The sequence below is a fragment of the Onychostoma macrolepis genome, chromosome 21 (assembly GCF_012432095.1).
Source record: "Onychostoma macrolepis isolate SWU-2019 chromosome 21, ASM1243209v1, whole genome shotgun sequence".
Lineage (NCBI taxonomy): Eukaryota > Metazoa > Chordata > Actinopteri > Cypriniformes > Cyprinidae > Onychostoma > Onychostoma macrolepis.
In genome coordinates this window covers 12,991,509-13,007,808 of record NC_081175.1, presented here as the reverse complement: position 1 = coordinate 13,007,808, position 16,300 = coordinate 12,991,509, and the positions used below count along the sequence as shown (strand labels likewise).

Sequence of the window (16,300 nt, the reverse complement as noted above, 5' to 3'; positions counted from 1 at the left end):
TGACCATCTCATAAATTAGATATTTCCATAATTGGTTAATTACTCATACATTTTACATTAGAAAAGACTAAAATGAAAAAAAAAAAAAAAATCAGTTGGAGTAATGAATCCAGTCATTGATAACCAACCTATAAGATTATATTAAGATATTACACATAATATAACACAAGCAAATGCTTAATAATTTAGCCCAATGAAATATCACACAACACCAGCTAAACACAATCAATAATTACCAGCAATGGAGAATAAACAGGCTGGTTTAGCATCTTACAAAAATCTACAAACTTAAATAAAGGTTCTAAAAGGGGGGCTTGCAGCAATACAATAAAATAATTCTCGGTTCCACAAAGAACTTTTTGGTGAACAGTTCCTAAAAAAAACAAAAACTTTTTTTCTTAGTGTGTAAACAACATTTTCATAAACTAAAGAACCTTCTTACATATTGTGTAATGGAAAGTTTCCATGATGCCAAAACACAGCCTTTATTTATTAGAGGTGTAATCTAATCGTACAGTCAACATTAAATAGATTCAGTGGAAAACACCTCAAATGGTTACTGAGCTCCATTACAAGGATATTATTATTATTTCATCAGCCTTTCTTTGAGAAATGAGGCATGCTGCATAAAATGCAGAATTGCTTTGACCTACATATGTGACATCTGAAAAAGTCCCATATTATGAAGCCGCCTCTGTTAGGTCCACCGCGCTCCCTCTGTTCAGCTTCTGGGACCTTTCATCCTGACTGGACGCCTGGTAAATAAGAGGAACCCCACTCACGCTCATGCTCTGCAGGTCTTGAATCTGGGCGTTAGGCGGGAGAGGCATTAACACCCCATCTCTCCTCCAGTACAGGCTGTAATCCTCCGGCCGGTCCACTCCAAACTTCACAGCACAGAGCTGAGCCATAGCCTCACCGTTGAGAGCAGTCTTCCACATGAGAGTTTTTACCAAGCTACTGTCGCCATCTTGAAACAGCACCTTTATAAACCTCTGTAGCATAGAAACAAAACTTGTTTTTTTTTGGACTATACTTGCACAATTCAGATTAGATGTGCTTTGTTCAACCAGTGTATCTGACCTGGTGCAATTTGTTGTCTTTCTGACTTGTGGTTTCGTTGCTCCGACGCCGGCTCCATTCTTTCAGAGACTCTCTGGCCTGGTTTGTAAGGCAGTTTGGTGGCACATCCTCCGGCTGACTCTGAATCAGACTCAGACTGGCATAGACACTTGTCAGATAGTAACCCCCTTCAAGAGAATTAATAATAAATAATTATTACAGGCTTTATAGAATGAAAACTTGAGTTTGGTTAAGAGGATAACACTCACACTCAAAGTTTACCAAATGTAAAAAATATAAAAGTTAGGTATGTATTGATTAGCTGTGTAACTCAAAATTCCTAAGTAAATCTGACAGCAGAGTACATGGCGCTGGTTGTGTCCGTACCTTCTCCTGTAAGCCAAGAGCTTTCCAAAAGCTCCATCATATACTCCACCTCCAGAGAGATCTCTGGCATATTGCACAGCACCATCACATATGAGAGAGCAGGGAGGAAGTCATCTGCACCAAATTCCTGCCCTGTTTTTAAGAATACAGATAAACATTAGATGATGGCTAAGATAATCTATATGGGAAATGAGAATGTACAATTCAATATCCAATATGTTAACTCAGCCAATTATCAATATGATACCAGTATATTGTGCATGCCTACTAGTTACACCTACACATATATACTACCATTTAGACGTTAAGGATCAGAAAGATTTTTTTATACAATACTTTTATTTAGCAAGGATGCATTAAATTGATCAAAAGTGACATTAAAGACATTTATGCCAAAGATCTCTATTTCAAATAAATGCTTTTCTTTTGAACTTATATCAAAAAATCTTGAAAAATGCATCACTGATTCACAACCCTTTTCAACATTGAAAATTAGAAATGTTTCTTAAGCACAAATCAGCATATTAGAATGATTTCTGAAGGATCATGTGACACTGAAGATTGGAGTACCGGCGGCTGAAAATTCAGCTTTACATCTCAGGAATAAATTACATTTTAAAATATATTCAAACAGAAAATAGTCATTTTAAATGGTAATAATATTACACAATATTTGACTGTTTTACTGTACTTTTGACAAGAGCATAAAATAATTCTTTCAAAAGCTTTTTCAAAAAATCTTACTGACCCCAAACTTTTGAATGGTAGTGTATGTGTGGAAATAAATCTACACATAAAATTAACCAGTGTTATTCCAGAACTCCTTACCTGATTTATTTTTCATAGATTTGTAAATAAGTTTGCAGATCTGCAAGAGCAGCAGCACTTTGTCAATGGGCGAGTACGCCCGCTGCATTAGAGTCAGCTTGTGCTTAATTTTCTCAATGCCCTGGGCGTCAGGAACGCCCACCTGAACCCCAAATAGCTTCTGTGGTGAGGCTCCTTTGGCTCTTTGCAAGCTGTCCATCATTCTTTGGAAGGAACCATCTTGTTTGTGCAGGGTCCGAAGAGCTGCATCAATCTGAGGCTTCAGAGGCTTCAGCACACAGCGGAACATGGCCTTCTCCAGTGCTTGGTCTGCACACAGGAAAATATGGTGGTAATTCAGGATATAAGTGGGTAGATAATACCGACAACATTATTAGATAAAATCACACTGACTTAAATACCTTTCTCATTCTCAGTCAAAAGAGTTTCTATTGGAGGTTCCAGCTCTCCACATTCCAGAAGGAAAGCTTTGGCCTGACTGATGAAGAGACGCAAATCCTGCAGCAGCTGCACAGCAGAGGTCAAGCAATGGGGCTTCAGCGCCTCTCTCTGCTGCCTCAGGAAGTCCTGAACCAGAGCGCCAAATGCCATGCGACGGTCTCGAGACAGGTCCTCCACCATCCGCGCCACTCGCTTCTCTGGGGCAAAAAAGGATATGAAGGCAGCGCTCATTTTGCGCAGAGCAGACATGGACTTCCTGGGAGGTGGCATGACAGGGTTGCTAGTGCCTCGTATGAGAGGAGGACGTTCGGGACTTTCCTCCGTCTCGTCGAGACTGCTGAGGGAACTGCTGCTGTCCAGCTCACTGAGAGACGGAGCATGTCGCTGTTCCAGCACAAGTCCTTCCTCCTCTTCTGCTTCCTCCTCATCTTCTTCCTGTCCTTTCTGCTCCAGGATTTTTGCCTGGGCCTGAAAACACAGAGGTTGTTATTAAAATCTCAGAAATGAAACTAAAATGTCCCATAAAATAGGTTCCATACCTTCTGAAGAACTTTAGGCATCTGATAGTCATCTTCTTCAGCGGTGGGAGAAAGAGTAGAGGTGACCTTGGCTTTCTTCTGTAATGATACACAAGGTTGCATGTAGTCCGTGACTTCCTCCACAGTCTTTTTGATAGCTTCCTCACTGGCCTGAACTGCATCAGGTGGGGTCATCTGCTTTGCAGCTTTCAATCTGGCTTTGCATTTGGCTTTAGCCAGTAACGGCGGTGGAGGTGGTGGGAGGACAGGGGGCGACAAGGGGCTGGAATTTTCAGTGGAGACACGAACCTTGATGCTGCTTTTGAAATTATGACGCCTGTGCATGGCGTTGCGACCTGGGTAGTCTTGTAGGAAAAGAGGGTTGACAAAACATAAACCTTTGCCTCCCCCGTAATCTAGCTCGCAGGGACTCCGTGTTTGGATTGGACATAGCTCCTGGAACGGAGTGGGGTTTGGGTTGACGGGCGTTAAGCAGTCTTGTGGGCTTGGAATAGGAGGCAAGAGTTTGTCAGTGGCAGAAGGTTCATTGCGAGGACCCCGCACATTTAAGTGGGAACTCCAGAACTCTGTTGAATACAGAAGAGCATCGAGATCAGGAGAAACATATTTTATGATACATATTAGCTGACATTTACAAATTCTAAAATATTGAATAATGTCATTGGCTGATTTCAGAATTTTTTTGTAATTATTATATCAGTTATTGGAATTATATTGGCCAGTACTGGATACTACACTTCCTCTATTAGAGAGTGTGAAATATATATATATAAATTAACTGCTTTCTATTTGAATATAATTGAATAAAATTGTAATTTATTCCTGTGATGGCAAAGCTGAATTTTCAGCATCATTACTCCTGTCTTCAGCGTCACATGACCTTTAGAAATCATTCTAATATGCTGATTTGGTGCTCAAGAAACATTTCTAATGATCAACGTTGAAAAGAACCATATTACAAATAACCATATTAAAAATTGTTTTTTAATCTTTGATGAATATAATGTTCAAAAGAACAGCACTGATTTAAAATAGAAATCTTTCATAACATTATAAATGTCTGGTAACACTTTAGTACATGGACCAATTCTCGCAATTAACTAGTTTATTAGCTTATTAGCATGCCTATTATTAACATTGGCAGTTGATTAGTATTATACAGCATTTATTCTACATGAACATATTCTACATCCCTAATCGTACCCAATACCTAAACTTAACAACTACCTTACTAACTATTAATAAGCAGCAATTTAGGAATTTATTGAGGCAAAATATGTAGTTGACAGTTTGTAAATGGCGAGAAATAGATCTTAAAATAAAATTGTGACCAAATGTATTTACTGTCATTTTTGATCAGTTTATTGTGTCCTTGCTAAAAAAAATATTAATTTCTTTCACATAAAAAAAAACAAAACAAAAAAAAACATACTGGCCCCAAACTTTTGCCACTTTTTTTTTTTTTTTTTTGTGTGCCAATTTAGTGTTTTTTGTACTATACAAAGAGACAGTATACAAGAAGCAATGATCTACCATGCCTTACAGAGCAGCAGCTTTCAAACAGACTATGAATCTTGTACCTACCCACACCCATATGAGAGATTGACTCCAACTGTTTGTGTGAAGAAGCCTTGGCAATGGCTTCAGGCAGCTCCAGAGTGAAAGGAAGAACATCCCTACAGATATATGCAAATCATGTAGAAATATCATATTTGGGGAGTGCCATGCTGTTGTTGTAGATACAAAATAGTAAATACTAATCCATACCGACTAACACAGTAGAAGGCAACGAGTCTGCACAGGTCTGGGAAACTAATAGCAGAGCTTTCCAAAGAGAAGGCTGTTGATAAAAGGGAAATAGTTTAGATAATTTAAGTTGACAAAAAAATTCAACTGAAAATAAAAAGCAGAATAATATGCCCGACTTATACTAATCTTTATGTAACACATATTTTACATGTAATTTAAAAATGTACATTTTTTTAGTTGTTTTTCTTCAGGATGTATTGCTTGTTTACACTTTACTTAAGATATCAAGCTTAATATATTCCTATATAAAACTGGTACCTTTCAAACTCACCTGAGTCTTCTTCTCGGATGATGACCTGTTTGAAGAAGGATGGCATGCTGTCGTCTGCCAGCCGGACGCACAACATTTTTTTCTGCGATGTACTGGACTTACGCACCAGGAAGGTCTGCAAGGTAACAAAAGTTTCCAAAAATGCTGTTAAAGTTTGCTGTAACTGTCTGTTTTTAAAACAGATGGTGGTACGGATGTGCTGCTCACCCCAGGGGGCTCACACCGCAGGATGTGAAGAGCTGTAGCCGAGTTAATGGAAAGCTGGAGCCACACAGGGTGCGTCAACAAGAGCCGGTCCAGTACACTGATGCTCCTCAGGGATCCTCTCTGTGGACATGTCCGTCTCTCCCCCAAGGGCCGAGCTTCAGGATAGTCGTAGACAGGGTCACCCTGCATCTTCAGAACGACAGCGAGATTTCAACTCCTTTGGCAACGAATCTCTTCTTTGTGGATGTTCGCGTTGGCACTTGATGAAAAAAGGAAGTTCTTAGCAGTTCAAGAGGATGTCTTTAAGTCAGTGACTGAGACCTCTGCCTTACAGTAAATTATTCATGTACACATCTCTGTTTTTCTCTAACATTTTGTAACTGTTTTCCTAGAATGACTATTTTCAACACAATCATGTGCCTACTTATTCCTTCCAACCGTTGCTCTTCAATGGCTGAGGGAAACTCCCTCGCTGACTCTGTCTTTATCCTGGCCATGTGAGAACCATGTGTCACAATCTGACTAATAGCACCTCTCTTCTGTTTTTGTTCTGCATTCAAAAAAATAAGTGCATTGTTCTTAAAGACAACACGACAGAAGCGTCATTTATACCAAACTTTACGGAAAGTGAAGAGGAACTGAAATTAGTATTAAATTCAAGAAGTGTGTAATAAAGGTCGTTTATCATGATGAGAATCTGTCCTATTCCGTTAAAAAATATAATAACGATAATAAAATAAGTGAAAGTGAATGATTATTTCAAAACTTCACTGATGCATCTTATGTAATGAACACTCTAGTCTCTAAACCTAACACTTAAGTAACTTGTTCACTAGTTGAGTGAGGTTGGGTAGCAGGGTGACTCTGTGTGGGCCAGTATGGAATACTTTTTGGCAAGAGCCAAATGCTGCTATAGCAACAGAGGCTTACATATTCCACTGAGCATTCCTACCCACGGACACACACGCCTCCACTGTTAAAATTTAGGAAAGGCCAGATACTTTTCCCGAAACTTCATGCCCCTAACTGAGATGTGAAAAAAAAAATGTTTGAAAAAAAAAAGATCATCATTTGGTTAAAAAAAATAAATAAATAATAATAATTACATATGCACTTAAAGGGTTAGCTGCTTGCATCAAATTCAAGGTACTGATGTTTGCCTACAAGACAACAACTAGCACTGCACCAATGTATCTAAACTCACTAGTTCAAATTTATGCACACTCCAGAAGCTTGCGTTCTGCAAGTGAACGGCGCCTTGTGGTGCCATCCCAGAGGTACCAAATCTCTCTTGCAGACCTTTTCCTGGACTGTGCACAGCTGGTGGAATTTGAAGTCTTTAACCATTTTCAAAAATCATCTATAGGCACATCTTTTTCGCCAGCACCTGACCAACTAATATTAACACTTTCCTATTCTATTCATTTAAAAAAAAAAAAACTAGCTACATGTACTGTGCTGGACTAACTTAGGCTTGTCATGGCACTTGTATACTGCTGCACGGTCGATGGTCTGATTGCTTCTATTGTTCTCATTTGTACGTCGCTTTGGATAAAAGCGTGTGCTGAATGATGAAATGTAAATGTAAATGTAGTTCACCCAAAAATGAAAATTAGCCTGTGATGTACGCACCCTCGAGGCATCCTAGGTGTATATGACTTTCTTCTTTCAGACAAATCCAATCTGAGTTATATTAAAAATTGTAATGCTTGGTGGGGCCAGGACAATTTTTAATATAACTCCGATTGGATTCGTCTGAAAGAGGAAAGTCATATACACCTAGGATGCTTTGAGGGCGAGTAAAACACAGGCTAATTTTCATTTTTGGGTGAACTAACCCTTTAAGTGTAAAAACTATATTAATATAGTGCTATATTAAAATTTTCCTCTCAAGGGACCATTTGGTTCCTTGAAAAAAATCCCCCTGAATGTTGTAGATTCATGAGTAGCTTTATTTAGATTTAATCCCGAGACATGGCTTTAATAATAGTTTATCATATTATATTAATAAGTCTGCTTATATGTCAACAATAATTTTCTTTTTTTTTAAATACATATTTACTGGTGTAAACACAAAACACAAAGTATTTATACCTTAAATACACAAGCATACACAACTTATTTAGTAATTTATATTATTATTTATTTAATTTAATTTATTTATTTTTTGCAAAAATCAACTTTTAAAAATTTTATAAACATGTTTACCTGAACAAAATTGGCCATTTCATAAAAAACCTAAATGTGGGATATTTCAAATAAATATATTTTCTCACATAACATCAAAATGGATTTCTGAATTGGTGCACTACTTTTGATTTGGTGCACATAGGTATTTCAAATATTAATATTTAAAATAAAATTGCTTCCCCGGTTTTAAAAGAAATAATAAGAGATTACGACTTTTAACTTTTTATTTTATTTTTTATTAATTTTTTTTATGCACATTTCAGCACCTTGAACATTCTCATTTAGTTTCAAGTTTGTTTTATACTGCACATTTAAAAACAGCAAGCACGGCTGACCAAATTGCTGAGCAAAACATAGAACAAAGTTAACCATTCCAATGGTGAATATGGGGTAAATGGAAAACTACAGGGTGTAAACTGCAGTCCTGTCCATCAGAGCTCTGAAATAACTGCTGCCTCATTTACTGGAGTCTCGGCATAAGCAGAGCAAGTTCAGACTGGTGAGAAAGAAGCCTTTAAGTATGCACTAGGAAGGAGCTGCTATTATCTCTGTTTTGTAATGCAGGCTGAGGTTTTTTAAATTGTTGCCTGAGCAAGATATTTTCAGGAGCTGTAACAGTATTACAGCACTAAATGTATATACAGTGGATACATATCTTTTTATTGAAAAAATGGCACAGTATAGTACTTTTATTTAAAAATGCAATCATATTCGAGACTTGAAAGTTAGAAAACGGTATGGCCATAATAATATCATTCACGAATAGTAATTCACTAATAATTCAGCAATAATAATAATAATGATAATTAGTAGTCAATAACATAGTAGTTAATAACTTTAGTAGGTCTAGAGAGAGAGTACAATAGATATAAATCTTGACAATGCGAGTTGTCACGTGTCTCTTGTTATTTGTTCAATAACGCAGCATCTGTCAAAAGTCATTATTAAACACAATCTTCAGTATTAAAAAAAATAAAAAAATTCCAAAAATCTGCATCTTACTCACGCCTCGTGAGCACAAACTTCCTCAATCTCTCTTTGAAGGTTAATATTTTACTGTAATGTAAATGCCACATGGCACTAAAACATAGTCATCATAACCAAACATATTATTCTATTTAAAAGCTATAAAGAAGAAGAGTCACTTACCTCTGTTTATCAGTCGCTGTTATTCAAAAAGAATGAACTACACCACTTCGTGACTTTTCCCAAATTGTCAGATCCATGAAATGCTCTGAATTACTTTTGGAAATGTGGAAAGTCCAGGAAATACATAATTAGAGGTGAATGTTGCTCGTTATTTCCCTTGCCACACGCTTGAAAAGATGCCCACAGGCGTCTATGAAACGGATTCACACTTTTCACATTTCGTCTTCCCACACGTGTGTCCAGGGGAGAGTTCTCATACATGACAAGTTGTTTCATACCTGGTTACGCGCATGCGTTGTTGTGACACAAACAATATACACAAATATAATGAGGAAACAAAATAAATAAATAAAAAAAATATATATTAAGATTTATTTTCTTCAAAAATTAAATTTTGTGTACGCGTGTGATTTCACATTATGTTCATATTGTATCAAATGTCACGAAATTATATTCAAAAATGTTTTAATGACTTTCCAGCTCAAACCTGAATCCTCAACTCTTATTAAATCACTTATTATGTCTCTCTGGGTGTATCTCGTTAAGTATTTCGAAAAACATTATTTGAAAAACAACATTCTTCCCTATGAAATTGTGAACTTTCCGTATGAAGTATAGGCCTACTCTATAACAATGATAGCGTCCGGATCCTTCCGTCTAGTATTTGTACTCACACGGACTAAACCAGAAGAACACCGTCAAACAGTCGGGAAACGGATATGAAGTCTCTCCACCGCGTTAGGTAAGAGGGTAGACAAAACACTTTTGTCTGTTTGACACCTTAGTGCTTCGGATCAGTTTATTAGCATTTACTCGTAATTTGTTTTAGCCATTCCCGTTATTGTTTTAACAGTGAGTGAGATCAGCGATATTTTTTTAAATGTATTTCCTTGTTTATGGCTGCTAACAAGCTAGCGCGTGGCTAGCAAACTACGCGTGTGCTAATTATGCGATTTTAGTGCCTTCGAGGCTTATATGAGCACAAATAGTGCCTCTTATGGGGTTGACAGGTGCGAAAGTTTCGAGGAAGATGTTCAAAGTCAGCTGGCTAACAGTATGCGTGTAAATCACCGCCAGTTGTCATTAGCTAAACTGGGTGAGCTCAGCGCTTTCTAGAAACGACGACGCAGCGCAGATTATCAGCGCGTCCCCGCAATTGGCGGGCTAGCAATGGGTTTCTTAAATAACTGTAATGATCGGAGACTTTCTTTTTTTTCTTTCTTACTACGAGTGGCGCGACTAACTGTAGTGTGGGGCTATTCACTCAGAATACGTTTTTGTGTTTAAGGAAGCATTTTTATTTTAAGCGTCGCATTTTTAAAGCGCAGCGTCATACGCGAGAGCGAGGTTTAAACACGCCTGTTTCTAACACTTTTTTTTTTTTTACATTAATAAAAAAAAAAAAAAAAAAGGAAAAGCAGCTACGTGGCTGTTATATTGAACGAAACTATCTGTAAAAGAGGCGCGTGTAATTCGAATTGCAGTGCCTCAGTGCTCCTTATTAAGCTCAACCAATTCAAGTCATGTTTTATAAGCCCGCCTTGCATTTCAGACCCTTTTAGTTTTAGAACGAATTAGGTCTTGCCGCCAAAAAAAAAAAAAGAAATAAGGCTTGTTCCCTATTTTTAGGTATTCTGGGGTGCAATGGACGACAGCAGCGCAGTGAAGCTCTTTGTTGGGAATCTGGATTTGGAAACCACACAAGATGACCTAATAGCACTTTTTGCCCCTTATGGAGAAGTGGTGCACATAACTGTACTGAGGCAGTTTGCCTTTGTCCATCTGCAGGGAGAAGGGGCTGCTGACCGTGCCATCCGTGATCTGAATGGTCGAGAGTACCGTGGCCGGAGCCTTGTAGTTGAGGAATCCAAAGGGAGGCCTCTCAATTCCACCAAAGTATTTGTGGGGAACCTGTGCGCTTCCTGTTCAGTTGAAGACCTGTATGATCTCTTCTCGGCTTACGGCAAAGTTCTCGATTGTGATAAAGTAAAGAGTAAGTATGTGTACGATGCACCTGCTTTGTATCAGTGCGTATTTTTTGCCTTTATATAATGTTATGACGTGTTCTCTTGCAGCAAAGCCCTCCTCATTTACAGGCTACGCCTTTGTGCACATGGAGCGCAAAGAGGATGCAGAACAAGCCATTGAGGGTCTTCACGGGACCTCGTTTATGGGGCGTCCACTTGCAGTGGAGCTCTCAAAAGTACAGCCGACCACAAACAAGGTCCCGTGTGCCAGCTGCGGGGCACATGGCCACTTTGCAGGAGAATGCCCGATTAACAGGCCTTCAATGGAGCACCACCAGAGTCAGGCTGCTGTCTTGGCTGCGGCCGCTGCCGCTGCTGCTGGACTTCCCCTTCAGGTGCAGCAGAGTGTCCACAACTCTTTCTACAACACTGCGAGCACTGACCCAACGTTTGCAGCTCTGAAAGACTTGACCACTTCCAGGGTTGATGGCAAACCTGTCAGTGCTGCGGTCTACGGTGCCCTGGCGAGTCAAGTCTACAGTTCTGTCGCAGACCAGGTGATGAACAGAAGCCAAGCTGCAGACGGCTACCCCACCGAAGGAGAGGCGCCGCCGGGCACTGCCGCCGTTAACCCTGCCTATGGAGCAAATTCCTCTTTGTACGGTGCCAATCCAGCTTATGGGACCATGGGAGGCACAGAGCGTGACCCCCAAGCTGTCTTTGAAGCCGCTCGGGCCCGATTCTTTGAGCAGGGACAGCAAGTGCTGGCTGAACAACAGGCAGTGACCAAATCTGACCGAGACCGAAGTCCGATACGGCGTTCGGCCCCATTACTGCCTGATCCAGTTCCCCAGCCGTTCTCTCAGACACGACCCAAACGACGGGCCCTGCTCCCAACACCTCCTGGTGGTCCAGAACTACCTGCAGTCAAAAATGGAGACCCAATTGCAAGGTGAAGGCATTCTAAATATTTTGCAACTAAAAAATAATATAACTAATAAAATAATCTCTGGTGAGATGTTTGTAAAATATATATATATATTATTTAGATATTTATTCTAAAAAGCTATATAAATAGAAACCATTATATACAATGTTAGAAATTATTTTAATGATAAATATAACAAGTGTGTATTTAAATTATATGGCTTTAAGAGATATTATATATCTATTATTAAATAGTCTAATTATTGAATAGTCTATTATTAAATAATCTAATAGTATATTTTAAGTTTTGTGTGTTTTTTATATATATATATATGTGTATATAACACCCTAAAAATTAAATAACTGTATTGTTTTGTCAATAAAACACATCTAAACACTCTTTTCTCCATACCAGGTGCTATGCTGAGTACTACCAACAGTACCAACAGTACCAGCAGTACCAACAATACCAGCAGTACCAGCAATATCAGCAGTACCAGTACAGCTATCCACCACCACCGCCACCACCCCCTCCGATGCCCATGATGCCTCCAGGCCCAATGGATGTGCAACAGATGGCCGCCCCTGGCACAACTGCTTCACCAAGAGTGTATGAGCCAACTTCAACACACAAGGAGCCCCTCCTACGCCGTCCTGATTACCCTCAGCAACACACATCTGAGTCCCCATATCGATAACCCCCACCACCTCACGAGTGTGTGCACGCGTGTTTGGTTGTGAAAATGTGTGCGTGTGTCAGTTTTGGTCCTACATGACAAAAGAAACTGGAGGAAAGGGATAAATTGAATTATTACTGCTACATCAAACCCAGATATTGTAGTATCGCAGTCTTTCCCCCTCATAATGTTAAATATCTCATTATGTACAGAATGTAGACGTTTACGAGGCCATGAAAGTTTTGATTCTGAGCTCCTCTCGGTTTAAGTTTTTTTGTTTTTGTTTTAGTTTTTCCCCCGAAGTGCTCAGAATTACATCAGCTCTCACTTTTATAGATAAAATACTGTTTGACCATTGTGTCGGGTCAAACATTCTCTGAAGTCAAATGTGACTGTGCCTTGTGAAAATAAACCTTTTTTGTGTACAGACTTTTGTAAAACCAAGTATTTCAGATCAGGTACAGTTTTATTAAATTCATGGTTCAACAAAGGAGCAAGTCTCAGCCAAATATCTTAATCGAAATTGTTGTGAATATATTGTATTTGGCCTGGACTGATGTTAAATTTCACAGCGACTAGGAAGACAGCATAGTTTAGCTAGAATGTACAGAGGACCTGTGTGAAGTCTGTGTGTGTGAGAGAGTGAGAACACAATGTTAACTGAACCCATAGCTTACACATGAGCACCACAATCAAAAACCTTCTTCGTATATTCATATTTGAGTGAGGGAGGGCGTTTGGGCATATAAAGGTGAATCATTACCAAACAAATCCACAAACCTGTACTTAAATGCTCTAACCACTGCCTCACTAGTGCAGATGGTTATACCTGCCCAGTTTCGACAACATTAAAACTGATATTAAAATCATCTGTTGGAAAAGAGAGGGTAAGAATAGATTCATTGCAAAAGGGACACACTTGTTTGTCACTCGAGAAGCTTATACGTTGTACTAAATGTTTTCCATTCGGATACCTTTACTGACTCTGAATGAGTTCGCAATGTCGTTGTTGCTAAATAGCAAACAGAACTGGTTCTATAGCCTGCCAGTAGCGATTATGCATGTTTTTCAGGATTTAAAGTGCAAACGACTGCCATCTCTGGCTTTGCATCCCTCTCTTACATGGACAGAATACTTGGGAGTATTGACTTATATAAGTACGTCTGGAAACCCCTCAAAAGACCTTAAAAGAGAATGAGGTTTTTACGTTCTTTTTGTTTTTTTTCTGAAAGTAGCCCCATGCAATTACTATTATGTTTCTCTGACCATTTATTTTGTTCACATTTACATTTATCATAGTCTCTTTATCCTTAGAGTCATGTGAATTGATTTCAGGGGCTTTGGGGTGGAAACACTTAGTTATTTAGGGATGGGAAGTGTAAAACCTGTTCGGGCCTGACATATAGCTAGTTAGAGCAATTGGTTCTAAGAGTGAAAAAAAAACGTGAAGTGCTTCATACAATTGTATTTTTTGTTCTTAAGGAAAAAAATGTGTTGTCCCAGTTCATGAGCATTTTAGGCAATTCAATTAAACATTCATGTTATGACATTATAAACTGAAAGTGTGTGAATAATTCATCCAGGTTAAAGTCCATGTATCTAGTGTGTAATGATTGAAATTGTAAGGTATGATTTAATCATGTTATGTATGTCCTCTTTTCCTAGAATGCCCCTCAGGCAGTCTTCAGTCTTTCATTCCAAAGAAATATGGTGGGGTACACACACAAATCTCACTTAGCACATGTAACCCATAATTTCACCACTCTACATTCGACTTCATCTCTTTACTTAAACTTCACAGGCAAACATCCACTGTAGTGTTAATGTTCTCAATTTGATGTGTGATAGAATGCAGATGGAAAGGTGGTGGTGGTGTAGCTTTTTGCAGCACACCAGAGCTCCACACAAATTATTCTACACAGTAAATTATTTGATCTGTTTTGTATTATTATAAATGGTACATGTTTCTTGTTATTATTACTGCTGTTCCAGCCACATTTTCCCTTTTCGCTAACTACAGCTATAATGGCTCCCGGGCCTCAGGACGCCAAGTTGAGCATGACGGGGGAAGAGAATTAGCGCCCCACAATGCCTCGGACGTGCTCCCCACTAAGGTAAAGCCATTTGCCCCCAACCACGCCTGCACCTCGATTATACACTTCCCCATGATTCGAGATGGTCCTCACTGCAAAACACAAGATCCAAGGGGCGTGGTTGGATTCAGATCCAACTCCTCCCATCTTACATATACCTAAACCTACCTGTCTCCACCCCCTGATCCCTAAACCTACCAATCTCCACCCACTAGATGTGGATCCAACCACGTCCCCTGGATCTTGTGTTCTGCATTGAGGGGCTAATGCATGATTCTTACACAGCTGTTTAGAGCAGCTCAGATCATGTCCACATCAGTTTATACTGACAATAGAGTCAACACAATGGGGATGGCACTTGTTTTCTGCTATGTGGTTGGATCAGTGCCTATTGAGGGGGAATTAATTTTTTTTAATGGCCTGGAGCAGTAGAATCACCTCTTTCAGCTTCCCAAAATGCTCATGGTTTGGTATTTAAACAAACAAAACAAAGCTTTTCTACTTACTGCATTGTTCATATTTATATACTGACACTTGGCTCCAAATTCTCATGATAAAAGGTTTTTGTGCCTTTGAGGTTTGTATTTCGCAGTATGCTTTCAAGATGACCTGGAAATTAATTTCCAAGTGTTTTTTTTTTTTAAACAATTCGAGGGAAGAATGGCTGACATTTGCCTTGGCTTGTTCTCTGGCATTTAGTCTTTTTGAAGCACTTCCAGTTGGCGAGATGAGGCGCTTCAACTGTGCTTTGAGTACTTAAGAAGGGTGCAGAGATGACGAAAAGTAGGGCAATGGTCTTGTAGGTGAGTAACCAATGCGTCCAGCTCACATCCACCTCAACTTTATGCCTACTGCCACAATTTTAGCCTCACTAGATCATAGATCCCACTGCAACACTCTGATTTCAGTTTTCACTCTTAGAAAAGGGTTCATCTGTTTTCCTGCCAAATTTAGGCTTTTGACTATTGTAGGGGTTATTTTTTCTCCATTCTTTTAGGGTAAGAATTGAGCATGATTTTGTATGTTCATAAGCAGGAAGTAACATCTTTTTCAGTTTAACCTAGGGACAGTCTGCTATGAATTTGTCAGAAAAAAAATTGGTGAGTGTTTGTTAAAGGTAAGCCTATTCAGTCACATTGCTTAAATCACGTTCCTGTCTATAATTAAATTTTTTGAAATCAGTTTTTTCATTCCTCTAATCTTCAACAAGGCTTTAACCTCAAATCTCATCTAATTTTAGAAATGAACACGCTTTACAATTATGCGTATTGATTTTCTGACTTGCTCATAATCTTCCAATGAACTACAGCTTCATCTCTAATTTAGAGGTGCTTTTTGAAAAGTTGGACAGTGGAGCATTACTTGTAGATAAACTATGATTGTAGGTTATCAAGAACTGAAATACTCAGTGATTCAGGGATGTTCGAGTATCATTTATCTTTTTTTTTCTAGGTCTGTATGGGCAACTTTTATTGTGGTTTATGTAATTGTCAGAGTCAGAGGGATATTAATCCTAACGTTTTTTATTTGCAAACTGGCTTTAGTGCCATGATATTTGTATTTTATTCTTGTGAAGTTCAATAAATGATGCTTAAATCATATTATGTGGTCTTGTTTTTTTTTCTTCTTCTCATTCTTTATTTTCATGTTCAATTGATTTGTTTACATTTTTATAAAACACTAAATGCATAATCAAAATCTTTTTTTAACAACCCGGAACCTCCGTTTTTGCATGTGAGGGAAACCTTATGTC

The 16,300-nt window shown here is 38.7% G+C and overlaps 2 protein-coding genes across 7 annotated transcripts; one reads left to right on the top strand and one right to left on the bottom strand.

Moving 5' to 3' along the window:
• Positions 1 to 3: 3 nt before the first annotated feature.
• rin1a (Ras and Rab interactor 1a) lies at positions 4 to 9,353 on the bottom strand. Of its 4 annotated transcripts, none has more exons than XM_058757642.1 (12): positions 8,884 to 9,353; positions 5,969 to 6,094; positions 5,545 to 5,803; positions 5,338 to 5,452; positions 5,025 to 5,097; positions 4,842 to 4,933; positions 3,258 to 3,823; positions 2,679 to 3,186; positions 2,278 to 2,586; positions 1,450 to 1,581; positions 1,084 to 1,250; positions 4 to 995 (listed from the first exon to the last, which is right to left on the bottom strand). In XM_058757642.1, exons 3-12 carry the CDS (start codon positions 5,731 to 5,733, stop codon positions 681 to 683), a joined length of 2,466 nt encoding a protein of 821 aa, XP_058613625.1. In that variant the 5' UTR covers positions 5,734 to 5,803; positions 5,969 to 6,094; positions 8,884 to 9,353; the 3' UTR covers positions 4 to 680. The 4 variants fall into 4 exon arrangements, with proteins under 4 accessions (XP_058613625.1, XP_058613626.1, XP_058613623.1 ...); XM_058757643.1 differs by having other exon boundaries at positions 5,545 to 5,733; XM_058757640.1 differs by lacking the exon at positions 5,969 to 6,094.
• A 144-nt stretch (positions 9,354 to 9,497) lies between these two features.
• On the top strand, positions 9,498 to 16,148 carry rbm14a (RNA binding motif protein 14a). Of its 3 annotated transcripts, XR_009267852.1 has the most exons (5): positions 9,498 to 9,625; positions 10,513 to 10,876; positions 10,959 to 11,802; positions 12,193 to 14,568; positions 15,247 to 16,148. XR_009267852.1 is itself a non-coding variant. In XM_058757647.1 (4 exons), exons 2-4 carry the CDS (start codon positions 10,528 to 10,530, stop codon positions 12,473 to 12,475), a joined length of 1,476 nt encoding a protein of 491 aa, XP_058613630.1. In that variant the 5' UTR covers positions 9,498 to 9,625; positions 10,513 to 10,527; the 3' UTR covers positions 12,476 to 16,148. The 3 variants fall into 3 exon arrangements, 2 of the variants coding, with proteins under 2 accessions (XP_058613630.1, XP_058613631.1); XM_058757647.1 differs by having other exon boundaries at positions 12,193 to 16,148; XM_058757648.1 differs by lacking the exon at positions 9,498 to 9,625 and adding an exon at positions 9,634 to 9,735 and having other exon boundaries at positions 12,193 to 16,148.
• The last annotated feature ends 152 nt before the right edge of the window (positions 16,149 to 16,300 follow it).